The sequence below is a fragment of the Gorilla gorilla genome, chromosome 16, assembly GCF_029281585.2.
Source record: "Gorilla gorilla gorilla isolate KB3781 chromosome 16, NHGRI_mGorGor1-v2.1_pri, whole genome shotgun sequence".
Lineage (NCBI taxonomy): Eukaryota > Metazoa > Chordata > Mammalia > Primates > Hominidae > Gorilla > Gorilla gorilla.
Genome location: NC_073240.2, coordinates 69,867,658 through 69,894,187, shown reverse-complemented (window position 1 = coordinate 69,894,187; position 26,530 = coordinate 69,867,658). Strand labels below are relative to the sequence as shown.

Below are 26,530 nucleotides of genomic sequence, written 5' to 3'. Positions count from 1 at the left end.
TGCAGGGCTCCAGTTGGCATTACCTTGCTCCAGTCAGGCCGCCCAGGCTGGGTGCGCGTCTGCAGCCCCGTGATGGAGTCTTTCTTCTCCTTGTTGGCCAGGAGGTCGAGGGCCATCTGCAGGCCAATGGCCTTCATGTCATTCTTGCCCAGTGCAGATGTCATGTACATATGCAGCTCCAGGAAGCGGCCTGTTGGGCAGGGGACAAGGGCTACACTGAGGGTCTAGTACCCATGATGGGCGCAGGGCAGGATGCCAACCACTACCTTACCCTGGGGCTTGGAAGGAGACCCATAGGTCTTTTGCCCAGGATCTGTCGTGTAACCAGTGCCATGGAGAGGAAAGGCAGCCCGTTGCTTGAGCTGGGCCTACTATGTACATGGCACACATTGGTTACTTTATATGCACTAAGGTGAACCTCACAACCACTCCAAGAGTTAGATCTTTTATATTTATTTATTTAGTATTTTTGTGGAGATAGGATTTCACTATGTTGCTCAGGCTGGTCTTGAACTCAAGCAATCCACCCGCCTCAGCCTCCCAAAGTGCTGGGATTACAGGTGTGAGCCACCATGCCTGGCCAAGACTTTTTGTATTTATAGAAGAAGAAATGCATCCCAGGGAAGTGAGCATGGCAGTCCCTGGGCTCCAAAGCTCATGCCCTTCCATGCCTCACATGTCTGTCCTCAGCCTGGCTGGGGACACAAGCCACACACACATGAAAAGGTAATTTGGACTAAAGGGTCAAGGGTCGAGTGAATGGATCATAGCGTGAAGGCTACTGATATGCAGGGAAGGGCTGATGCAGACAGAGCTGCTTCCCAGAAGGGATGGGGACTGGGTTAGGTCTGGGACAAGGAGCGAGAGTAAAGGCAGAGGTGAAGGGAAGGCATGCTAAGAAGGACTAGTGTGAGTACAGAGTGAGAGGCTAGAACAAACGCGATGTTTGCGGGGCAAGGTGTGGTGCCCAGCTGGAGCCGCATCCTCGGATGGGAGCAAAAGGAAATGGGACTAGAAACAGATTGAGGCCAGAATGAGAAGGGTCTTGAATGCCCAGCTAGGAGACAGGGGAAGGTTGAGAGTAACTGAGTAGGGTGTGACATAATGAAACAGCACTTTAGGAAGGGGCATCGGAGAGCTGAAGAGATGGGGAAGGAGACTGGGACGAAGGAGCCCACAAGGCCAGAGCACCCGCAGTTCTGCGCCACAAAGTTATAGGTCTGCTGGGATACTGATGCTTCAGTACTCAGGAGCTCCCAGGTGGGCACCTCTGTATTCCATAACCAGACATGACATATGAATGTTATCATTTTTATGTATGCCATGGTGAGAAAAAGATTGGTGAGTGCTGCCTTAGGCTTGAGCGTCGGTTCAAGCCAGAGTTGGCAGGGCCTGATCTAGGATGTGGGAAGGAGCATTCCTGAGCTGACTGATGATCACCCCATCCTTCTCCTCTCCCTCTCTTCCCCTACACCCAGACTAAAGGAGCTTTGCCATTCCAACCTGCTCTCTATTGTTTCCTAAGTCACCATCAGCTCATTTTTCATTTGGCCTAAGGTCTCAGCTGCTGTTACAATGCAAATGGCCCTAGGAGGGCTAGCACATTTCATGTCACATGTCATTTAACCCCTAGTCGTGCTGGATGGTGTGGGAGGGAGGGAGATGTATTATGAGATGCCCACCTGGGGGACCCCTGCTTCTTACCCTCCCTCAGAGTCACCATACCCCAGAGAGGGGTAAGAGGAGAGAAGGGGAGACACCATGGTGGGAGGGAGAAGATAAAGGGGCTGTGGAGGATGACCTGGCATGGTTCTCACTCTCTCCATCCAGCTGTGTTTGAGATAGCCATCTCATTTCTGGGACACTTTCCTAAGAAAATCATCCAAAGCAAGGAAAAAAACTATGTGCACAAATATATTAATTTTGGCATTTTTATGATTATGGAGAATGAGGAATAAACAAAATGTACAGTAGTAGGAGCTTGGTTAAATAATTTACGGTATAACCACTAACTATACCACTCATTATACAGCCATTAAATACTACTACTACTTTTATTAAACACTTATTACTACTAGCACTTCTACTACAAATAAATGTATTAAGCAGTTACTATTACCACCACCACCACCACTAAATTTATCAAGCAGTTTATTAAGCTCCAGTCACTGTTCTATGTGTTCTGCAGATGACACCTCATCTAATTCCCATGACAATCCTATGAGGTGGGTACTAGTAGCATCCAGATTTTTCAGATAACTGCTTTCAAGGCAAACTAGTTAAATAATATGCCCAAGGTCCTATACCTATTAGGGTAGAGTAAAGATACAAACTTAGAATAATTGATGCTTAAGCTATAGCAATGAAAAATTATAAACCAAAAATTGTTTAATGCAAACCTTGACATATAATTAAAGTTGAAATCAGAAGCCACAAGTTTCAGCTGCAGTTAATGAGAAACCCTGAAAGAAATTTGATGTGATAGAGTTGTTGACTCGAGTGGCTTTGAGAATGCAAAGCACTGGGTTAGCTGTTACCCTTTGTTTACACAGATTAGGAAGAAGCAAACAGTAAATATTTATGTGCCAGTAACTAGAAAATTTAAATTAAATTTAAACTTTTCCTTTAGCTTGTCATCATAAAATTGAGTTTCTAATGAATTAATATACGTAAAAGCATTTAGAAAAATGAAGTCAATGCTATATAAATATTTGCTGTAATTGTTATTTACAAGAAAGGGCAAGGAGCTTTACTGAACCAGTCTAAGCTTGAAGAGTTATCTTCCAAAGACTGTTGACTTGAACTTTAAGGCTCTGAATGTTTGTTATAGTAAACTAGATCTGTTTGGATAGTTTCTTGTAGAAAACTGTGTTTGATTCCTTGAATGTATAAACTGTGTTTATCATAGGAATTTGAATTCACTCATGACAACCTTGTGATAATTAAATAGTCAAATACGATCTAGTTCTAATGAACTCAACAAGTCTAAAACACTATGCCAATTCTCTTAAAAAGTTAGAAACATATCTAAAGATATTTCTCCTTGTATAAATTATAAGGAAAACGAAACAATGACTTTAACAGATTAACATTTAAATATAGTGTAAACCCTCAATATTCCACAAAGATGTCCCATGAAGACTATGATATGATCCAGAGAAATATTTTATCATACTTAACGATGAGAGTAAATGCTTAGTAAAAAATGTAGAATACAGCAAACACTTAGGCAGTGAGGAGGGAGAGGTTGGAGAGGTTGAGGGGAGGACATTCAAACCTTCTATTTTTTTTTTTTTTTTTTTTGAGACAGGGTCTTACTCTGTTGCCCAAGCTGGAGTGCAGTAGGGCTATCATAGCTCGCTGCAGCCTCAAACTCTTGGCCTCAAGTGATCCTCCCACCTCAGCCTCCCAAGTAGCTAGGGCTACAGGTGCATGCCACCATGCCTAGCTAGTTTTTTAAAAAACATTTTTTGTAGAGACAGCATGTGCCTATGTTGCCCAGGCTGGTCTCAAACTTGACCTCAAGCAATATTCCTACCTTGGCCTCCCAAAGCACTGAGATTACAGGCATGAGCCACCAGGCCAAACATTCATTTTTGATAAAAGTATAAAAGAAGGGACCAAACAGTTAATGACTTCATGTATGTTAAGGTATTTAATCTTTTTTTAAAAAAAAAAAAAAACAGGAATGGAAGGAAAAAGGGTGTCTAATCTTTATCTTAGATCACTCTCTAAACTTTTTATTCTCATTTCATCAGAAAAAAGGTTGAGCACTCACCCCCAATAAATATATATCTGTATCCATGTTTGTCTCTACTCACAGCTTGTGTACATCAAAAATGTATGTTGCAGGCCAGGTGCAGTGGTGCATGCCTGTAATCCCAGCACTTTGGGAGGCCAAAGCTGGTAGATCACTTGAGCTCAGGAGTTCAAGACCAGCCTGAGTAACCTGGAGAAATCTCATCTACAAAAAATGAGATTAGCTGGGCATGGTGGCACACACTTGTAGTCTCAGTTACTTAGCAGGCTGAGATGGGAGGACCGCTTGAGCCCGGGAGGCAGAGGTTGCAGTGAACGCCACTGCACTCCAGCCTGGGTGACGGAGCCACACTCTGTCTCAAAAAAAAAGAAAAATTTACATTGCCGTAAAATGAACCACATTTACCCTTCCACCTGAAACAACCAGAAAAATGGACAAAACACATGAAACAATGGTTTCCAGACATTGATCAGCAGGTGGCACGGGACTATCATTGCTGAGAGAAGAGAAACAGATGAAGTAAGCCCTACAACAGCCCCGCTTATTGCCTGATGCAGTCTCCTGAGGAGAGGAGAGGAGACAGAAACTGGCATTCACAGAGGCCAGGACAGCCAGAATGTTAAGCACAAGACCGGAAAAGTGAACTGCAGAAAGGAAGAGAGGGAAGGTAGGAAGGAGAGAAGGAGAGATGCAGGGAGGAGGGGAGGCAGGGAGGAGGCTACTCACTTGCTCTGAAAATCTGCATAGTTTCTCCTAAGTCTCTGGCTGAGCATTAATTTGAATGTGTGAAAGAAAATGACCAGAAAAACTAGGATGAACGATACCTCGAGCTTAAACAGCTGGGAATAGTTGGTGTTCTCACTAAAAGCAAAGAGGCTTTGCCGTATATAGCGCATTAGGTGGAGTCCTCAGAAGTGTATCACCTTAGTACTGGGGTTAAATTAATCCCACACTAAAGGCTGCTCTAGACTCACCCCAATAAAAGTTAAAAGTGAGCCTCAAGAAGATCCACAGTCTTACATAATTTAACTGTGCACCAGAACGAAGTGCAGTACTATTTAAAGAAATAACACAAAATCCAGGCCGGTGGCTCACGCCTGTAATTCCAGCACTTTGGGAGGCTGAAGCGGGTGGATCACTTGAGGTCAGGAGTTTGAGACCAGCCTGGCCAACATGGTAAAACCTCTCTCTACTAAAAACACAAAATTAGCCTGGCATGGAGGTGGGCGCTTGTAATCCCAGCTACTTGGGAGACTGAGGCAGAAGAATTGCTTGAACCTGGGAGGCGGAGGTTGCAGTGAGCCGAGATTGCACCTGGGTGACAGAGCTAAGGTGTTTGCAGTGAAAAGCCAAAAGAGTTTCTCACCAGCAGACCTGCATTACAAAGAACCATCAGTTCTTCAAGCAGAAGGAAAACTTTCCCAGATGGAAATCTCAATCCAGGCACAAAAAGTGAAAAGACCCCAGAAATGGTAAATATATGTATAAAAATAAAAAAATTTGCTTTTCTGATTTTTAAATTTCTTTTTAAAAGATAATTGGACAAATGGTGGTACACCCATAAAATGGAATACTACTCAGCAATGAAAAGGAATGAATGGACTTACTGATATATGCAACAACACGGATAAATCTTGAAGGTATTATGCTAAGTGAAAGATGTCAGACGGAACAGACTACGTATTATATGATTCCATTTATGTAAAATTCTGTAAAAGGCAAAATTGTAGTGATAGAAAGCAGACCAGTGGTTGCCAGGGGTTACAAGTCAGGGGAGGGTGTTGACTGCAAAACAGGAAAAGGAAATTTTCAGGAGGAATGGAAAGAAATGCTCCATATTTTGATTGCAGTGGTGGTTACACTACTGTATGCATTTGTCAAAATGTCACTGTATTTATTGTACACTTAAATTGGTAAATTTTATTGTATGTAAATTATACTTCAAAAGCCAAACACAAATTAGTGTGAATAAGAATCGTTTGAGGAGCATGTTAAAATGTACATCCCTGAGCCTGACTCTCAGAGAATCTATCTGATTTGGAAGATCTGGGGTGAGGCCTAGGAATTTAAATTTTCAACATGTGCCTATTCTGAATTAAAAGATATGTCATGAAAAAGATAAATTACAAAAATAAAGAAATATATTTTTATAAAATATGAATAAGAAAACAAAAATTGGAAGGGAATCCTTTAAAATGCCTGATGTCATCTGGATAGCCTGGATAGCTGGATGAGATTATGAGGGCTTTTTTTTCCCCCTTCTATTTTTCAACTTTACAAAATGTTACATTTTAATAGAATCTCCCCCCATCCTACTTCTCCAGAAATGGAATAAACACCTCTTAAAAAGACTCTGAATTAGCCTGGGCAATATAAGGAGATTTCATCTCCACAAAAATAAAAAAAAAAAATTAGCGGAAGTGGTGGCCTGCACCTGTGGTTCCAGCTGCTCTGGAGGCCAATGTGGAGGATTGCTTGAACCTGGGAGATGGAGGCTACAGTGAGCCATAATCGTGCTACTGCACTTCAGCTTGGGCGACAGAGTGAGACCTTGTCTCAAAAAAAAAAAAAAAGACTCTGGGTTCACTTTAATGGTTAAATGGTTCATTTTAGGTTACGTGAGTTTCATATCAATAAATTATTTTTTTAAAGAAGATGAAGGCCCCTGCCCTACTCCTACTGCCCTCAGGCCCTGTCCCTCTCTTACCATATTGAGCCTCCTCGGCCTGGTCCATCTCCAGTTTAGTCAGCAGGCTCACAAACCACTCAAAAGACCGCTGGTCTCTGTTGATCCAGATAAAGTCCACCTATGGAGAGAGGCCCTTCAGCTCAGAGGCTGGGTCTCCCTGATTTGCAGGAGGCTCACATCTGTAATCCCTGGGACCCATATGACCACCCTGAAGTAAGCAGGGAACATTCAGATACCCATTTAAGGGAGGGAAAAATCAAGGCTCATAGAGGTGAGCAGCCATGCGCAGATCACAGAACAGCATGGGACCAGAACCAGGTTTCCGACCCCAAGGCGGGGATTTTCTCTAATATCTTCTATTGTTTACAACAAACAGTGTGTTGAAATACTAGCTTAGGATAGCCAGAAAAACATAAATTACTTTTTAAGAAACTCTTCTAAGTGGCCTATACAGGATGATGAATTTTCAAAAGGCAAACATGTTTCCATTATTATTTGATTATATTATTTTAATTATTATTATTATTTTTATTATTTCTTTTTTGAGACAGAGTCTCACTCTGTCACTCAGGCTGGAGTGCAGTGGTGTGGTCTCAGCTCACTGCAACCTCTGCCTCCTGGGCTCAAGTGATCCTCCCACCTCAGTCTCCCAAGTAGCTGGGACCACAGGTGCTCACCACCACACCCAACTAATTTTTGTATTTTTGTTAGAGATGGGGTTTCGCCATGTTGCCCAGGCTGGTCTTGAGCTCTTGGGCTCAAGTGATCTGCCTGCCTTGGCCTCCCAAAGTGCTAGGATTACAGGCATGAGCCACCATGCCCAGCCAGTATGTTTTCATTCTTAAAACCACCATAGGGTCATGGATAGGTAGCATCATGGCTGTAACTGAATCCAGACTGCCTAGCTGTCAAGCTTTGCAGCATTTAATGAAATGTTAAGAACATCTCTCAGAAGTGATGGGAATGTTAAAGCAGGGGAGGGGCTCAGACATTCAGGAGGCACCGGGATAACTCATTTAAGAGAATTCAGGGTATTGTGGGGAAAGAAAGATCCCATTAGGGATCACCTATCTGCTCCCACCTTTGCACAGGAGGATGGGCTCCTATTTTAGGAGTTGTCCAGGGGAGAAGGTCTGGAGGCCTGCCTGCAGGAGGTGGTACTCACCTTATGGAGCTTCATGTTGTCTTGGACACCTTCGATCCAGGAGTGCTGGCAGCTGGGGCAAGTATGCTTTCTTTTCTGGTGCCTGAGGGGAGGCAGGAGGAAGGGGTTGTAAATTTGGGGTGAGACTTTTCAGGACCCCAGAGAACAGTTCAGGGGACAGGGAGCAAGGATGGGGTGGCAGAGCCCACTCTATGAGGAAGGGGAGGGATGAGACACAAAAAGGAGAGGGGGGCAGAGCAGGAGAGGAAAGAGAGAGAAGAGCAAAGAGAGACAGGTGAAAGGAGAGGAAGGAGAAGGAATAAAGGGAGGAGGAGCAGGGAGGGCGCCTTGGGGCTCTGACCCAGGATGCAGGCAGGAGCACACTGTTCACCCACCTGTACATGATACTCTGCAGGATGGAAGCAAAGGGGGTGATGCCGATGCCTGCCCCGATGAGCACGGCATGCTCAGAGGCAAAGATCCTGCGGGTGGGGGTCCCATAAGGCCCATCGATGTAGCACTGTGCACAGGAGGGCATCAGAGAAGAGAGATGGGGGGTGACGCTGGTCTCCCCTGCTATCAGGGGATGTCCCCAGGGCTTCAGAACCCCCTTTATATATAGAAAGACATCTCCTGGGCTGGAAGCCAGGTCTAAGTGGCTCCCACTCCTGTGCTCTCAGCACCAGTCTGGGGAGAGCTCTAGGTGTTAGAATGCAGAACTAGTGAAAACAAGGACCCAATTCGCATCCCTGGGGTGCGTGCCGTGGGTGCCCAGGAGACAGGGACAGAGAGCACGTAGGCCTGTACACTGTACACCCATCCCTGCTCCTGGTGAAGAGATAGGCTGAGGGTGAGGCTGAGCACCCTTGGATATAAAGAGCAGGGGGACGGATGTGGTTACATGACCCGGATACCTGGATGTCAGCCCATGGGGATTTGAGGAGCTTGAGTACCCACAACCACAACAGCCCCTCCTTAAAGGCAAAGACTTCATTTCCTTTGGTTGGGGCAGGCATTATTGCTCATGTCCACCCCTGCAGCCTCTCACCTTGATGTTACAGAATTTGTGTTTCTCCAAAAGTATCTCAGAGCCCTGCAGGGAGTAGAGCAGAGAGTTATGGGTCTTGGAATGGACAGTGTTAGGGATTTCTTAGAAGTTTCTTGCCCTTGCCAGTCTGAGCAACTTTATAAAAAGGGAATTGCTTTTTCTGCCCAAACCATTCAGGGAACACGAAGCTCTTTTGAAAGAGAACATCAGGGATGTGCTGGTAAACTGACTTCTGGAGAAGGGATAACAGTCTTGATTGTTAGCTTCTGCCCATTTTTGTGGTGTAAATCCTGCCCACCATGGCTCCCACCATAACAACTGTGTTTAATAACCAGCTCATGAAATTCCTGAAAATTTAACAGTGGCTCCTATGGTCCAGCACAAGTCAGTTTCAGGGTGTGACTGGAGAGCATTCCCCTACTAGCCTGAAATATTCTTTTCCCTCTGCCTGAAACACCCTTTCCTCTTCCCCAGCTGTCAAATTCTGTCAGTGTACACTGCATCCTTCATTGTCCAGCTCATTTGAAGTTGCTATTCCTCTTCAAAGCTCTTCCCACCTTCTCCAAGCAGAGAAGCCAGGGCCTCCCCTGGCTCACGGCTCCCCAGGCCCTAGGGCTTTGCTCTGGGGTTCAGACAGTGTGCTCCTCGGGGAAGAGAGCAGGCCTCCTCTGTCTTCCTCAGGACTTAGAGCGTGGTAGACAGTCAGACAGCCCTGTCCGAGTCAATGCCTTTCCTTCTGGAAGGTGAAGGAAGCAGACCCCAGAACAGGCCTGAAGGAGCCTGTGCTATTTCCCGCTCTGGTGCAGGAGGCAGAGTTAGGAGTGACCTTCGCAATCATCCAGGCTGAAAGCATGGGAACGACGTGCCCACATTCCCACAGAGCTCGGGTAGAGCCTGGGTCTCCTGCTGCCTGTCCAGGATTGTGACATCACGCTGTGTTGCTTCTTTGTCCGGAGATGACTGAAGGCTGCTCCCCCTGGTGTGGGGCATGAACTCCTGGCGGTGGTTTGAGAGTTATGCTGTGAGACAGCTCTTCTCCTTTTAATTTTCTTTAGTCCTTCTGATGGCAACGACAAAGCCTTCCATTCTGGCTAATGCATCTTTTAACCTCTCTAACACTTACTAATCTCCTCTCTTTTTTCGTTCCTTTTTACAAAGTGAGAAAGGAAAGAAAGAAAAGAAAGAAAGAGTGAAAGAAAGAAAGAGAGAGGGAGGGAGGGAGGGGGAGAGAGAGAGAAGGAAGGAAGGAGAGAGAGAAAAAAAGAAAGAAAAGAAAGAAAGAAAGAAAGAAAGAAAGAAAGAAAGAAAGAAAGAAAGAAAGAAAGAAAGAAAAGAAAGAAAGAGAAAGAAAGAAAGAAGGGAGAGGGAGGGAGGGAGGAAGGGAGGAAGGGAGGGAAGGAAGGAGTAAGAGTGTGGAGCACCACCTCTGGCATGGAGCCTTAGCAGACAGGCCATCTAGCAAGAATTTAATAACATTGATTCTCATTGTTTTTACTTTCAGAGCTATCCTGTGCAGCATGCGATACTAGTTTTCCATTAGAGATAATAATCTTATGACTTGTTTTGAAATACAATTAAGTTTAAAGTAATGTTGGGATGTAAGAGAAATACTAAGTAGAAAGTATTACTGGGGCAGTTCTTACGCAAAAGTTAGGAAGGTAGCAGGCAGATGATTGGCTTCAGAGACATCCAGGTGATGTGTCACACTTCCTGAACATGGCTTGCCCTTAAGGCATGTTCCAAGGACCCACGATCCCTGGGAAGATAAGCCAGCTGACCCTCCTGTCTCTAGTCCCACCTTCCTCAGCCTTACTAGGCCACTGTCTTCAGAAGAGGCTTCCCACTGTGTGTGAGTCTCCTCCTTTGTCTTCATGTACACCAGGTCTTCGTCCTGTGGCCAGGGATCTCCCTTGGGCCTATAGGACGTCAGCTCCAGTGATGTCCTTGGATGCCTGTGCTGAGATGCAGGACTGGATGAGTGGGGGCTGTACACTCTGCTTTGTTTCAAAACAGAAATTTCTTTATTATTTAAATCACAAATCGATAATGTTAGCTTTAAAAATGCAGATATAGAAACTATTAAACAATAGTGAAAAAAGTATCAGAGCACATAACTACTCAACATTTTCTCTATGCCCTTACAGATTTTTTTCTAACACAGACATACACAACACTTTTACATAAATGGAGCATACTTTTTAGTAACCTGCTTTTTCCACTTACTACATCTTGACTGGTTTTCCAGGTAAATACATTTAAATTGACCAAATCATTTTTTTTTAGGAGACTTAATATTCTATTGTAAAGGTGATCAGCAATTTATTTAGGTATTTTCCTATTGTTCGGCATTTTGATTAGCCTCATTTTCTCATTATTGAGAACAACCACCCTCTCTGAAATAGCACTTTTCCCATCCCTACCTCTTGACACTGACTTATTTATCTTTATAGCATTTATTATCACCTGACATGTTATGCATATATTTATTTGTTCATTGTCTGTCTCCCCACCAGAAGGTAAGCAGTGACTATGCCTATGTTGCTTACTGATAGATCTCCAGCATCTAGAACAGAACCTGGAAAATAGCAGATGCTGTGCTTCATAAATATTTGCTAAATGAACAAGGAAATTACTATATTTTGTGTGCACCTGTCCAATTAGCTTTTTTTTTTTTAGTTGGAGCCTCATTCTGTTGCCCAGGCTGGAGTACAGTGGTGTAATCTCGACTCACTGCAACCTCTGCTTCCTGGGTTCAAGAGATTCTCCTGCCCCAGCCTCCCAAGTAGCTGGGACTACAGGCACACACCACCACGCCCGGCTAATTTTTGTGTTTTTAGTAGAGACGTGGTTTCACCATGTTGGCCAGGATGGTCTCAATCTCCTGACCTCATGATCCGCCAGCCTCGGCCTCCCAAAGTGCTGGGATTACAGGCGTGAGCCACCGCGCCCGGCCCCCAATTAGCTTTTAAGAATACATCTCTAAAATGGAGCTGCTGGGTGTGTAGGTATACATATTTAAAATGCTGACACATATGGCCAGGCTGCCTGCCAGAAAGATTGCGCCAATTTATAGTGGCAGAGGTGACTGAGGTCCCAAGAAAACAGCTTTTAGTGTATCTAGCCCATTGATCCACAGTGTGCCATGACTCATCTGATTTTGAAAGTCAGCTTCCTCCTTCAGGAAGTTTCCCTGATTAACAGCCGAGAACGTTCTGCTTCTCCTACCTATCCCTGCATATCCCAGACCTTTCTTCCTGGTGTGGTCCTGGAAAGGTCCTCTGGTCTGGCCAAGCAGGATCTCACCTGGATTTCAACTCTGGACTTTAAATTCCCCAATGGCAAGGTAGGGTTGGGCCAGGCCTGGGAACGTCTCCTATGGCAGGGTTTTCATATGTTAACCTGTCTCCCAGTCACGAGGCACAGTCTACTTAGTTTGAGTTCAGCCACCCTCGGCCTCAGCGTCTATTCTTATTTCTTTAGCAGTTTCTCTGTCTCTCTCTGTTCCTCTAAAGCCTTGATGGCACCAGCAACTCATCAGCTTTATAGGTTTCATCAAGGCTCAAAAGAGAATAACATTGCTGATGGTGATGATGATGATGAGGGGCTCACCTGGACCAGGCTGCCTATTTCAAGCAATACTTTATGTGCATTCATTCAGTTGGTTTTTAAAACAGTCACAGGAGAAAGGTAAGTAACAGACGAAACGACTTCTATTTTATAGATGAACAAACCAAAAGACATGCCCAAGCCCACACAGTTAGAAAGTATTAGAGCAGAGACCTGGAGATGGGTTTTTCTGATTTCAATTTCCACTCTCTTTCTGTTGCTCTCTCCCCCTTCTAATGGGGGACATCAGACTGGGAAGGATCTGGAGTGGTCAGACTTCGAGAAGGTTCTTGGACCACGGAGTTAGCAGTTGCCTAACCCCCTTGTGCTGCCATCTGTGTACACAGCAGTTGCTCAATAATTGATGCTCACTGAGAAGAATGAGGCAACTTGGTCTCTGTGGACTTGCCAGCAGAGTGGACCCCTTCCCTCCAGTAGCCACCTACCTTGGACGACCTTTGACTCTTTCTCATTGTCACACTCCGCGACAGCCTCTTAGAACCACGGCCCAGTGGGTCTGATGCCTTGAAGGACTCATACAGCCTGTTTGTCCACTGGCCTTGGGACCGAATGTGCAGCCAGATAGTGTCTGAGAAAGAGAAGAGTGGGAGGGGAAAGGAGGTCCATAGTGACCGGCACCAGGGAGCAAGCCTCACCCCACTGGAGGGATTGCTGCTGGGCCTCAGCCCTCCAAGTCCTGGTTTGAATGTCCTTCCTCAGGACCAGACTAGCAGCCATAGCCACAGGACTTGGAGAGCTGATCTCTGTGGGGCAGACCTTGAGATCTTTCTTGATGAAGTCAACCTGAGCTTAATAAGGGTACAGACTCCTGTACCAAAGAAAGGATCAGAGCAGCTCACTAGGAATTTTCTAAAGGCAGGGACTCTGCCACCTTCATCAGGCCAAGGACTCATCAAAACAGGCCCTCCTGCTATTCAATGGTTGTGCACACAGTAGGCGTTCAGTCCATGGTGGTACCAACTGCTTTCATGATACCCATGCCTGGGATGTAGCAGGTGCTTACTAAGGTCCTCTGTTGAATGAATGACTGATGGAAATGTGGTGTGAGGTGACGTGACTCTTCTGCTGAGTGGTACCAAATAGAATCCACAACATCAGAGTGAGGAGGATGCAAGAGATCTCCTGCTTTGAACTCTTGCCCTTTTCCTTTTTTTTTTTTTTAAACCAGGGATTCTTTTAGCAGTCCTGTGAAGGCAGTGGATAGTCTCCTTCTCAGAATAAGGGTCTAAATACACGAAGCAGGGATGGCCAATCTTTTGGCTTCCCTGGGTCACATTGGGAGAACAAGAATTGTCTTGGGCCACACATAAAATACACTAACACTAACAATAGCTGATGAACTAAAAAGAAAAAAAAATCACACAAACAAAAAGATCTCATCATGTTTTAAGAAAGTTTATGAATTTGTGTTGGGCCACATTCAAAGCCGTCCTGGGCCCCATGCGGCCCAAGGGCCACAGGTTGGACAAGCTTGACATAAAGTAATATACAGAGAAATTACATATGAATCCAGTTATAATTAGTTATCAAAATGTTAAAAAAAAATTTGTGACTTAGGAATCCATGTGCTTCTTTGTTAATACATGAATTAATGAGCTGTAGCAGGACCCAATGAGCCCTGGGAATCAGAAGTAGTAGTGAGCATAAATACTCTTGAAGCATTGGCCACAACTGTAACATACAGAAAGGCATCCATGGTTTTTACCGTGAAAAAGTCAGAGGTATCATTAATGCTCCTGGGGTTTGTTGCTCACATTTATCATTGAAGAAAATGCTAAATTTCAGTTAGAGGTTAGTAAAAATAAAGATGTCCCATTCAAGTTGATGAAGGAATTCATGACCTGGTGTTACTCTGCATTTTACAGAGGCTTAGAGAGGTGCTTCATAGTTTATGAGGAGTGGATTGAAAAGTCAGGACTGGAGCTCAAGTTCTAGGATCCTAGCTCCATCCACCTCTCTGAGGTTTCCTCCTTCATTAAGGCATCAGCATCCCAAGTCGCTTGAAGTGCCTCAAGCAATGACTCAGACCTAGGAGGTCTCCAAGAATGGTGGTTGAATTCATTCAGCCACAGCTGCTAAACTGAGTTCCACTCCTGACTCCAGTAAACAAGCTCTGTAAACGAAGTTGGTATATTATCAGCCCCCACATGAACCCTCTCAGCTCAGGGCAGGAGACTCTCCCAGGGTCCAAGGACAGGCAGATTCCAAACTGAGACCCAGAAGAAATCCCTTCAAGAACTGGTGAAGGTGGGGCACGGTGGCTTATGCCTGTAATCCCAGCACTTTGGGAAAGGCGGGTGGATCACCTGAGGTCAGGAGTTCAAGACCAGCCCGGCCAACGTGGTGAAATCCAGACTCTACTAAAAATACAAAAATACAAAAAAATTAGCCATGCATGGTGGCGCGTGCCTGTAATCCCAGCTACTCAGGAGGCTAAAGCAGAAGAACCCAGGAGGCGGAGGCTGCAGTGAGCCAAGATCACACCACTGCACTCCAGCTTGGGTGACAGAATGAGACTCTTAAAAAAAAAAGAACTGGTGAAATATAACAAGTTTGGAAAGTTAGGGGAGAAAAAGAATTGGTGAAATACATGACACGCCCATATAATATTAATAATAGTCAATAACCATATTAGTATCCACACACTGGAATACCATGCAGCCACAAAAAGGAAAAGCTGTATATTCACTGATATGCAAAGATCTCCATGACATACTGTTCACTAAGAAAAAGTGTGCTGCTATGAAACACTGCCTGTAGTGTGAGCCCATGTATACAAAATCTCTCCATCTGATTAGCCATGTAGATAGATAGATAGAGAGAGCTGGAAGCTTATTCACCAAATAATTGGCAATGGTTTTCCTTGGATAAAATTATTTGAAGGATTCTCATTTTCTTCTGTACATATTTTGATATTGTCTGAGTTCTCTGAGAGCATAGACGTTCTTTACAAAGTAGAAAAGAAAAGGAAAAAAATAGGGAGAAAATAGCTTCACCCTCTCCAACCTCTAACTTTGTTCTGTGGTACATCGAGGGCACAATTCAGGTGATTCCAAGGTAGGGGGTATGCAGCCCCACATGGGGAAACCCTGGCCTTGGGTCTACATCGTGAGCTGAGGGATCTGGGCCAGGGGTCCTGCTGGGCTGGGTCTGGGAGGCATCCTGAGTGACACTAAAGCTTGTAACCAGGATGAGTCAGAGAACCCCCAGCACCCAGGGCTGGATACCCCTCATGAAGCCAAGCAAGGGTCTTACTGTAATAGGTCACTCAAGGCCTTCCCTGTTGGAAATGTCAGTGCAAGCCACACTTGTCATACTTGGAGGCACCTCTCGTGGTGGGAAGGCCAATCATTGGCCTGGCCAGAAGGGCAGAGGTCCAGGTAGCAGCTCTAAAAACAGCCTGGGACCAGAAGGAAGGCACGTGCACGGGTGAGAGTCAGAGGACAGCTGAGCAAAGCATCAGCTGAACTGTTCTGTGTGTGCTGGGAACCCAAAAAGCAGTGGGAATAGTTCAGGGCTGGAGAAGGGTGTGAGGGATTCTGCTGCCTTGGGGCTCTATAAGGCCCAAGTCCAGGCAGGAGTAGGGAAGCCTGGTCTCCCATTGCAGCCCTCTTAAAAATGCCTATATCCTCTCCTGAGCTGGCTACGCCTCTGCTTAAGAACCATTCCTGGCTCCCAATTGGCTGCTCCATCCATCTGGATTCCAACTTTGCTTCTGAAGTCCTCCTTAGTCCCATCCTAGCTCTAACTGGCTTTGCCAGCCACATCACCTGCCTTTCATGCTCTTTTTCTCTCTCTGTATGTCCCTCCCTTCTTTCCTTGCTACTCCACCTGCCTACCCCCCGCCACCCCCCATAGCTCTAGTTACAGGAGACTCTTCTGAGTTTCCAGGTCCTCATGTTTTTACTTCTGCTTTTCCCTCTGCCTCCTCCCCATCTCCTTCCCTATCTGGTAAACTCCTACTAACCATTCAAAGTCCAGCTGAATGCCCCTGTGTCTGCAAAGGCTTCTCTCCACCAAGCCAGGCCCTCCCTGTAAGACTTCAGTGCAGCTGGTACAGCCCTTGCCATGCCAATCAGTGTCTGCATGCCTGCTCCCACTTCAAAGAGAGCTTTTTGAGGCTGACTTTGTGTTTCTGGCCTTGTTCAGTGCTGTGTTCCGAGTTTCCAGCCTGTACTTGGCCCACGGCAGGAACTCAGTGAATATGTGCAGAGTGACTGGAGGAGGTGGCCATTACCTTTCTGCTCAGGAGCACTGCTGATGGTGAAGGGGTGCCACTCATAGCGAGCAATGGTGGGGATGTTCAGATACAAGTAGTCACCAGGTCTATAGTGAAAAAAAGGGGGCCGCTTGATGAGGAGATGAGTGACCTGGGAAAGAGGAAGGAGATATGCATCATTCCTGCAGGCCCAAAGCCACCAGGGGCTACAGGACAAGAGGGCAGAAGCTGGGCTGCCCTCCTCCTCCATAAAACAGGCATGCCCCGAGACACGACACTCTTCTGTGCTTCTGAGTGGTGGCCCACCTCAGCACCCAACCTGCCAATCTGGAAGTGGGCAACAATCCTAGAGGGGGCAGCCAGGCTGTGTCTGAATTGGGGCCCCTGGTTTTACCCTGCTTCTCAGGGTGTAAGCACTGCTTTTTAGTGGACCCTCTGTGACGTATCCCTGTGATGCCTCCCTGGCTACTCCAGCCCTTTCTTGGAACTTCAGCCAGAGTGTGGCTAGCATTCTAACCATCAATGGGCATCTCTCCTTGGATAACAACATCCTCCCAGACAACTGCTTTGGAGCACTGTGTTATCTCTAGGCCTCACAGCAATTGTATGACGTGGATATTATTTTCTCTCTACTTTAGGGACAAGAAGAGGAGGCTCAGAGAGGTTAAATAACTTCCCAAGGCCACTGGGTAAGAAACCGTGGGATCTGAATGCAGCTGAGGCTGTTGGATGCCAGAGCCTAGACACAGAGCACAGCCTCATTCTTCAGCCTCCCAGGTCCTCTAACGCAGTGTGTCCAGAGCTGAGCCCGCCTAGAACTGCCTTCCTTTTCTCAGACACCTGGGAGACGTCCTAGACTCCATCCTCTCTGTTGCCGCAAAACATAACCAGTTGCTTCTTGAGTCTTTCTGTGATGTGCACCTGCCTCCATCCCATGGCCACTGCCTCAGTGTCAAGGCCCTCATGAACTCTCATCTTTGTATTTGCAAGAACCTCCCCACAAGCCCCCTCCAAGCTATCTTCCACAGAGCAACTAAAGAAATCTAACTAGAATATTAATGGTCACAGCTTAATACCACCATCTCCTCCCAGCGTGCTCAGGGGTTCCCCATGGCCTGCGGGGTTGGTCTCCCAGCTCAGGAGGCCCTTCATAATCAGGCCTTACTCACCTCTCTGGCTTCTTCCTGGCAACTTGGCTCCAGCTATGCCAAATTACCTGTGGTCCCCCAAGCACAGTATACCCTTTCACAATTCTGTGTCTTTACTGTGTTGTTCCTCCTGCCAGCAATACCCTTCCTTGTCTTCTCTATCCAACAAACTCTTATTCATCCCTCAAAACCCTGATATGGCATCTTCTCCCTTATTCTGAAGCTTTTTCTGACCTCCCAAAGACAAAGGGTTTAATACCTCCAGCAACACAGCCCTGCACTGTAATGAAAGGGCTGGCTCCCCTAGAAAGCAGGACAGTGCAGAACCTTCTCTATTTCTCTGTAACCTAGTTCAGGGCCTGGCACCCTGTAGGCACTAATAAATGCTTACTGAGCTGAAGGAGACTGTTCTCCCCAAAATCAGATTTTAGAGGTTTATTGCCTGCCCTGCCATTCATATTCCTAAAGCTTCCCTCCTGGAGGGCTGGACTGGGTCTTGCATTTTGCTTCTCTCCTCCATAGCAATGGGGCTGCAGCTACACTATTCTCTATATCCTTGGGGATCTGACAGGGTACCCAGCTGCTCCACCCCACAAACTGTCCCTTGGGGTGAGTTGGAAAAGCACCTCCCCATCCCCCGCCTTTGTACCTTGGAGGGGAGGAGGTTGACTTCCATGATGCACACGGCTGCCATGCGGGACACTGCCAGTCCGATGGCCTTCTCCAGGAAAAACAAGATTCCAGGCACCAGCAGCCACTTCCAGAAGTTGGGCCCATGAAAGATGAGCAGAAGCCACACGAGGAGGTAGGACAGGTGAGTCCAATAGAACACCTATGGGGGTAGGGGGGCAGTCAACTTCCAGAGCTCAAGGCCTGGGGGGTGGAACAGAGCCAGGACTCAGGGTTATCCTCAAAGCCAGGGCAGTGCCCAGAGCCTTGACTCTCTCCCAGGGATGGAGTTGGGTAAGCTGTTGGGGCTGGGAAGCTTCTTTTTCTGGGTGCTTGGCCAAAGGAGGCTGTAAGGGAAGATTCCTGATACCAGAGGCAAACATCTGAAATATCTGCCTGGGGAGGTTCTGGGCAGAGTGGACTGCCCCCACAGGGATCATGAGCATCAGTATCACTACCCCCGACCCATTCTCAGAAGGAAGAAAGGAAAGACAGCAATGGCTTCCTGGGAGTGGAGAAGAAATAGTAGAAGACAATTTTAGCACCTTCTGAAGCTTTGGGATCTTGGGCAATTTCATTACTTTTCTGAGTGTGAAATTCCTCATGGGTCAAATGAGGATTCTGATTCCTACTTCAAAGGCTTGTTGCTGGCCCAGAGTAGGTACGTGCTCAGTATGTGTCTATTTCTGATGTGGTCAGGCCACAAGATAGTCAAGCTCTCCAAACCAAGTCCTCTGTGACTTTCTGCATCTTGAGGAGGCTGGAGAGACAGAAGCAAAGATGGAACTAACATTTTCAGAGCACCTATGTGCTAGGATGTAGTTAGTGGTTTTACATGTATTATCGCCTATAATTCCTAAAATAACATAGAGAATTACACCTCCATTTTACAGATGAGAGAACTGAGGCTTGGAAAGGTTGGGCGACCAGTAAGCAGTGGAGTGGGGATTCAAAACCTGCTGAGCCTATGTTCCTTCCCCTCCCTGTACTGTTTTAAGCCCAACTTAATCCAAATAGGCTAAAGGGATAAGCCAGCAAAAAGGCAGACTCTTCCGCAGCAAAACATCTACACTTGGCAGACATAAACTACAGTCCAGTGGCAGAACACAGCAGCAGGTCCCAAATCACATGCAAATAATATGCAGACCAGCTTGGGACCTTCCTGGGCTCTGGAGTAAATCAGAGGGGACACAGAAAGAAATGAAAGTAGGACCCTGGCCTTGGGGGAAGCAAAAGGGCAGCAACTGGGGCACCTCAAAGTGGCCACTCCTGCGGATGCAGGAACTGGAGCAGATGAACATGAGGAGGAGCAGCAGCAGCAGAGCGACACCTGTCGGGGAGGCCGAACCGTGTACCCAGCCAATGCCAGGCCTCGTGGTGAGCAGCAGCTCCCAGAACTGGAAAGGGCTGGCCTCCGCCTGAGCCTGGAGTACTGGAAACAAGCTCAGAAAGGTTGAGTGACTGCAAGACCAGCTCTTCCCACTCCACCTTCCCATTGGGATCCCCACCATGCACCATCAGATACTAGCACGGGCAGAAACTTTTGTCCAGAGCGTTGGCTTATCCAGGGCACCCCTTCTCTGCCCTTTGGGCAGGCAGTACACACAGGGGCTGGGCCCTGCATTCTGGGCTTGAGGCTGCTCAAGCTTCTCCCCAACCCAACCCTGCCCCAGATCACTCACCAAAGTTCACAGTGTGGGCCATGGTGTGCACGAGGGACAGCCCCACTACCACGTAGCCCATAAGCTGGTGGAACTGGATGTTCTGGTCCAGTGGTAGGACTTGAGCCAGCCACGTGGCCCACAGCCAGGTGAGGCAGCGTCTGAGCATCAGCACCTGGCCAGGCAGAGTGGGAGAGAGCCCTGCCTCACTCTCTGTCTGCCTTGTCCTCTTTTCCCAGCCACCTCCCTGCATCCTCCTGAGCTAGCTGTGCTTTCTGAACAGGACACTCACCAAAGTCCCCTGCCCCCATGCCTTGTTGCTTCCCTGGATTCACACCTGGGGTCTCTAGAGGAGGATCTCCAGAATTGTGGCGGGAAGAGAAAGTTACAGAATGTCTATTTGTATTAATTTTTATCTAAACACATGAGAAACATCTATGCTTTTACTAATATTTAATATATGGGCCAGGCGCAGTGGCTCACTCCACTAATCTCAGCACTTTGGAAGGCTGAGACAGTAGGATCACTGGAGCCTAGGAGTTTGAGACCAGCCTGGGCAACACAGCAAGACCCCTGTCTCCATAGAAAAAAAAAATTGTTTAATTAGCTGGGCATGGTGGCACACACCTGTAATCCTAGCTACTTAGGGGGCTGAGGCAGGAGGACTGCTTGAGCCCAGGATTGCTTGAGCCCAGGCGTTTGAGGTTACAGCAACCTATGATCAGTCCACTGCACTCCAGCCTGGGTGACACAGACCTTGTCTCAAATAAATAAATAAATAAATAAATAAAATATCTCTGTTGACTTGGTGCCCTCATTTAGTCCATATGTCAGATGGGCACGTGTTGTGTTAGTTCTCGAGGTGCCTTGCAGGAGGACCAGACTTTCCCTAATCCAGAGTGGTTGACCAGGGTTCTCTCATTGCTCATTTGCTTTCAGTATATTTATGTTTGCCAAGGATGTGGACTTGTAGGTTACAGTATTTGACTTTACCAAAACTAAGCTAACTACCCCTCACAGGAAGGACAAGTAGCTTTAAAAGTTTCCCAGCAGAGAAACCACAGATTAACAGTTGTGTTAGTAATGCATGAGCAAGTGACCAAGAAAATGAATCACACGTCTCCCACTCCTGGAATGAAGTCTTTGGCAGCTCGTTGAGCCGTTAAGACAAAACCCACTTTAGGGATGGGTACCCCATTTTGCAAGATGTGATTATTACACATTGCATGTATCGAAACATCCCATGTATCAAAACATCCCATGTACCCCATAAATATATACACCTACTATGTGCCCACAAAAATTAAGATTAATAATTAAAAATAATAAAAATAAATTTAAAATAAAACCTATAAAACCCACTCTAATGAGAAGCTCATATCCAGAAGTGTATCTGAGCTAGAGATGGGCATCCCTGCTCATCAATGATGAATCTTCCCCTGTAGTTACTTTGTGCCATAAGTCTATTAGCTAATGATAATAGAGCATGCATATAAGCATAAGAGGGCTTTTGTTTTAATGGTAGGAGTTGTGTGATCAAAAACTCTTAGAGGTCAGGTGTGGTGGCTCATGCCCATAATCCCAGCACTTTGGGAGGCCGAGGAGGGTGGATCACCTGAGGTCAGGAGTTCGAGACCAGCCTGGCCAAAATGGTGAAACCCCATCTCTACTAAAAATATAAAAATTAGCTGGGCATGGTGGCGGTTGCCTGTAATCCCAGCTACGGGGAGGCTGAGGCAGGAGGATCGCTTGAACCTGGGAGGCAAAAGTTGCAGTGAGCTGAGATCGTGCCATTCCAGCTGGGCAACAAGAGCAAAATTCCGTCTCAAAAAAAAAAAAAAAAGAAAAAAAAGAAAAAAAAAAGAAAAAAAAAACACCTCTTAGAGGCCTCATCCATGAGCCAGAGAACCACATTCCAACTCCATGGTCTGGTATTCAAAGCCTCTTCTAGGGTTTCCTCTTGAAGGTGCACCTGCACAGGGGTCCACTATAGGGGAGTTGTGAAGATCAAATGGAGCGTGCTCAGCACCGTGCCTGGTGCATAGTGCACAAAAATGCCAATTATGTTATTATTTACTGGCTGTGTGACTGTGGACAAGCTACTGTCCCTCTCTGGGCGGCATCCTCCAACTCTGAGCGTTGGCCCAGCTGATTTCTAAGGTGCCACCCTGCCCTGGCATTCCAGGTGTCCTCTGTGGGTCGCTCTGTCTAGGAGGAGCCCACCTCGGCTCCTAATTAACATTTTCAGAGCACCGTGTGCTGGCAGAGCCTACCGCGATGAAGCTGCAGTCGAAGTTGAGGCACTGGCCGCAGCCCTTGGCCACCATGACGCTGGCGCCGAGGTCCCGGTGCGCGCTGGCCGCCAGCGCGAAGAGCAGCACGTGGAGGCCTGCATAGGTGGCCAGGCAGAACAGCTGGCTGCGGTGGTTGTGCCAGTAGGCGCGGGTCAGCTGGCGCGGCCGGCGCGGGCGCGGGCGTGGGCGGGGGGCGGGGGCCGTCAGCCAGTGGGCAGCGCTGCGAGAGAGGCGGGTTCCGCTCAGAGGCGAGCGGTGGGGCTGGGACCACCCGTGTCTTAACTTAAAGACCCCCTTCCAGCTATGGCCGACCAAGTCTGCCAAGCAGGCCGGCTTTCTTCACACCAGGAAACAGAGAGGTCAAGTGGCTTGGTCACAGTCGCACAGCTCCGCGGAGCTGAAAGGGGACTCCGGTCTGCCTAATGCCACAACCACCGCTATTTTTATTACTTCTCTTTACTTTCCAATTTTAAAAGAAGCAGTCGAAAAGGATGGAAGAATCTGAAATATGTTTTGGTAAGTAAGCCCCAAGAAAGTTAATAGGCAGGTGCCCAGTGCAGTGGCTCACGTCTGTAATCCCAACACTTTGTGAACCCAAGGCGGGCGGATCACCTGAGGTCAGGAGTTCGAGACCAGCCTGGCCAGAATGGTGAAACCCCGTCTCTACTAAAAATACAAAAACTAGCTGGGCGTGGTGGCTGGCACCTATAATACCAGCTACTCGGGAGGTTGAGTCAGGAGAATCGCTTGAACCCGGGAGGCGGAGGTTGCGGTGAGCCGAGATCATACCACTGCACCCCAGCCTGGGCGACAGAGTGAGACTCTGTCTCAGAAAAAAAAAAAAAAAAGTTAATACACAGGAAGAATGAACTACAAAACCGGCTCTATTCAGAGCCTGGAGTCGGACAGACTTGGGTCTTGCTGTTACACTCTTATTTTCTCCACAGCACTTATTAATTTTGTGCTTCTCTAGTTTGTGTGTTTATTGGTGTAAATGACATGTCTCTCCGTCTGGAATGGAGCCCCAGCAGGGTGGAGACCTCATTCACTGCATTAATCAGAACAGTGCCTGCTGCATAGAAGCTGCTCAAACATTTATTGCATAAATAACTACCTTTGTTAATTATTTGTGTGATCCTAGGCAACTTACTTCAGGCGAAGTAATTTCCTTTTGTAAAACGAGTATTGCTATAAAATGCACTGGTATATGCAAAAGTGCTCAGCACACAGTAGGTGCCTCAGACTTTGAGTTGATTCTGCAGAGACACTGCAGGAAGTGGAGGCAATGAAGACAGCTGCCCTGCAGTACACTCAAGAGTGGGCTAAACTGGGGAGGGGCGGGGCAGGGCGGGGAGGGGCGGGGTAGGGCGGGGTGGATCCGCGGTGAGTTCCTGCCACACTTCCGACCAGGAGTCTAACGCCGCCGTGGACAGTGCCAATGCCCGAGACCCGGCCGTACCTGATGGTCAGGTTCTCCATGACTCCGGGGAAGCGCTGCAGCTCGTCCCGGAGCTCCTCGAAGGTGATGGCCCCGTTGCCGTCCGCGTCGGCCGATTCGAAGAGCGCCAGCGTCAGCTGGTCCAGCTTCTCGTCAGGCAGCGAGATGGCGCTCTCGCGCAGACACGACTGCAGCACAGTGCGCAGCTCATCCGGGTCAATGGAGCCGCTGCCTGTCCCGAGTGGGGATGAAGCCCAGTGCGGGCCTGCCCCAGCACCCCACTCTGTACCTGCAGACGCCCCCTGCCATGCACACACTGCAAGAAGTGGTGGGCCTCTTCTGTTTACCCACCTCCAGCTTTCTGCCAGTCAGCTCTCCTTGGGGGTATAGACCATGCAACTGAAGGACCAAATGTCACCCTCAGCTCAGAAACCTTCCATGTTCCCGACTGCCTAGCTCAACAGCAATGGACACCTCCCCGCGGGTGGAGAATCTTTGGCTTCAGCGGTTGCCTGTCTCCAGAATCGGTAGCTCCCTAAGTACTACTCAACTTCCAAGACTATCTGCCCAGAAAATACACCTGCTTACTTAATCTATAAGGGGCTGTGTGCCCACAGCCTCAGTTATCCAAAGGCACACTGTATGTGGGTTAGCGCTGAGGGAGTGTGCCTTGTTGTTCAACTTGGAGCAAATGCTCTGTTTATCATGTTGTCTTGAGAGGGGCCACAGCTAGGCATTCCAGCCCAGCAGTGTGTCCTTATGTAAACAAGGGTGGTTGAAAGTGATGGGATAAGGAAGCCAAAACTACCAACAGAGATGAGATTTTTCTGTATTTTATTCTTCCTGAGCAGCAGAGCCCGTGATTAATGATTTCTTGGCCTGCTTTGGATATGGACACACCCAGTGTGGCATCCTGCTCCTGCCCCTCCTTAACCGTGCAATAGTGGGCTCTAAGTCCTCTGGGGTAGTGGACCTCACTTTGCACATCTCTAAAATGAGAGTAATCATTTCTCCCTCTCAGAACTAGCTCAAGGAAACTCGATAATGGTAAAACACCTAATGCAGTATCTGGGAGAAGGAAATTGCATATACATGGAAATTCTCATTGGTGTTGTGATCATCATTCTGGCCCAAATCACATTACGATGTAGAATCAATTAGAGTATATTATACCATTCTCCAGTCACACCTCCTGTTCTGCTTTCCTAGTCAACAGCCAAGATGACAGCAGGTTTCTGGACTCATCCAGAGGACCAGTCTCCCCCTGGCCCCTTCATGGCCTCTTCTATCTGCTTTAATCTCTCTGTTGGCCAATTTCAAATCCAGGGTCCTCCTTCACAATAATTCTCATGTGCACATTCTCCTTCATTCTCCCTTTAACCTTCCATTCTACTGACTCTAAGAATATCCCATCCCTGGGTGAAGCCAGCTACCCGTTTTCCGCCCTCCTGCACCAGGGCAGCAAAATGAACATTGCTGAAGAACAGCTTTTCAGAATGCAGGTCCATCCCTGCGAATCCCTTGCTCAACACACTTTGATGGCTCCCCGTTGCGCGTAAGTTAACTAATTTAACCTTCATCTCAACCCCATGAGTATGAAATATTATTATCATAATTCCTATTTGATAAATAAATTGAGGTACAGAGAAGTTAAGCAACTAGTCTAAGATCATATAATAAGTGATGGAACTGAGATTTGAACTTAGGTAGCTTGTGCTTAGAGTCTTAAATACTACATGATGCTGCATGATACATACAGTGGAGTATAATGCAGCCACTAAAAATGACACTATAAGTACAGTGAGTTACCACTTCACACCCATTAGGATGGCTATTATCAAAAAGCAGAATATAAGGCCAAGCACAGTGGCTCACGCCTGTAATCCCAGCACTTTGGGAGGCCAAGGCGGGTGGATCACTTGAGGCCAGGAGTTCGAGACGAGCCTGGCCAACATGGTGAAACCCTATCTCTATGAAAAATACAAAAATTAGTGGGCATGGTGGTAGGTGCCTGTAGTCCCAGCTACTCGGGAGACTGAGGCTGGAGAATCACTCGAACCTGGGAGGTGGAGGCTGCAATGAGCTGAGATCATGCCACTGCTCTCCAGTCTGGGCAACAGAGTGAGACTCCATCTCAGAAAAAAAAAAAAGCAGAAAATTACAAGTGTTAGCAAGAATGTAGAGAACTTGGACCACCTGTACATTACTGGTAGGAATGTAAAATAATGCAGCCACTGTGGAAAACAGTATGGCAGTTCCTCAAAAAATTAAAAATAGAATTACCATGTCATCCAGCAATTCCCCTTCTGGATATATACCCGGAAGAATTGAAAGCAGGAACTCAAACAGATATCTGTGCACCAATGTTCATAGCAGCATTAATCACGATAGTTAAAACGTAGAAACAGCCCAAATGTCCACTAATTGGTGAATGGATAAACAAAATATGGCATATACCTACAATGGAATATTATTCAGCCTTAAAAGGAATAAAATTCTGTCACATGCTATGACACAGATGAAGCTTGAGGATACTATACTAAGTGACATAAGCCAGATACAAAATGACAAATATTGTATAATCCCACTTAGATGAGGTGCCTAGAGAAGTCAGATTCTTAGAGACAGAATGTATGAATAGAATGGTGGTTGCCAGGGACTAGGGGAGGAGGCATGGGGATTCAGTGTTCAGTGGGCAAGGAGTTTCAATGGAAGGATGAAAAGGTTCTGGAGATGGAGGGTGGTGATGGTGGCACAGCAATGTGAATGTACTTAATTAATGCCACTGACCTGTACACTTAAAAATGGTTAAGATGGCAAATTTTACATTATG

The 26,530-nt window shown here is 46.9% G+C and overlaps 1 protein-coding gene and 1 long non-coding RNA gene across 4 annotated transcripts in view; one reads left to right on the top strand and one right to left on the bottom strand.

The window, feature by feature from the left end:
• The window catches only part of NOX5 (NADPH oxidase 5), a 42,609-nt gene that overhangs the window by 1,616 nt on the left and 14,463 nt on the right, over positions 1-26,530 (bottom strand). Inside the window, exons 4-15 of one of the 3 annotated variants that reach the window (XM_055363161.2) lie at positions 23,719-24,013; positions 22,239-22,479; positions 19,987-20,140; positions 19,558-19,736; positions 18,285-18,467; positions 16,506-16,638; positions 12,694-12,836; positions 8,642-8,686; positions 7,989-8,113; positions 7,615-7,696; positions 6,468-6,567; positions 24-190 (exon numbers count right to left, since the gene is read on the bottom strand). In XM_055363161.2, the coding sequence (XP_055219136.2) occupies positions 24-190; positions 6,468-6,567; positions 7,615-7,696; positions 7,989-8,113; positions 8,642-8,686; positions 12,694-12,836; positions 16,506-16,638; positions 18,285-18,467; positions 19,558-19,736; positions 19,987-20,140; positions 22,239-22,479; positions 23,719-24,013 (1,847 nt within the window). The remainder of the gene's footprint in view (positions 1-23; positions 191-6,467; positions 6,568-7,614; positions 7,697-7,988; positions 8,114-8,641; positions 8,687-12,693; positions 12,837-16,505; positions 16,639-18,284; positions 18,468-19,557; positions 19,737-19,986; positions 20,141-22,238; positions 22,480-23,718; positions 24,014-26,530) is intronic. The other 2 variants (XM_055363162.2, XM_055363163.2) reach the window with 2 other exon arrangements.
• On the top strand, positions 10,601-17,765 carry LOC129527004 (uncharacterized). The gene is made up of 3 exons (XR_008671840.2): positions 10,601-10,886; positions 12,154-12,328; positions 17,126-17,765. It is a non-coding gene; the product is annotated as an uncharacterized lncRNA (long non-coding RNA).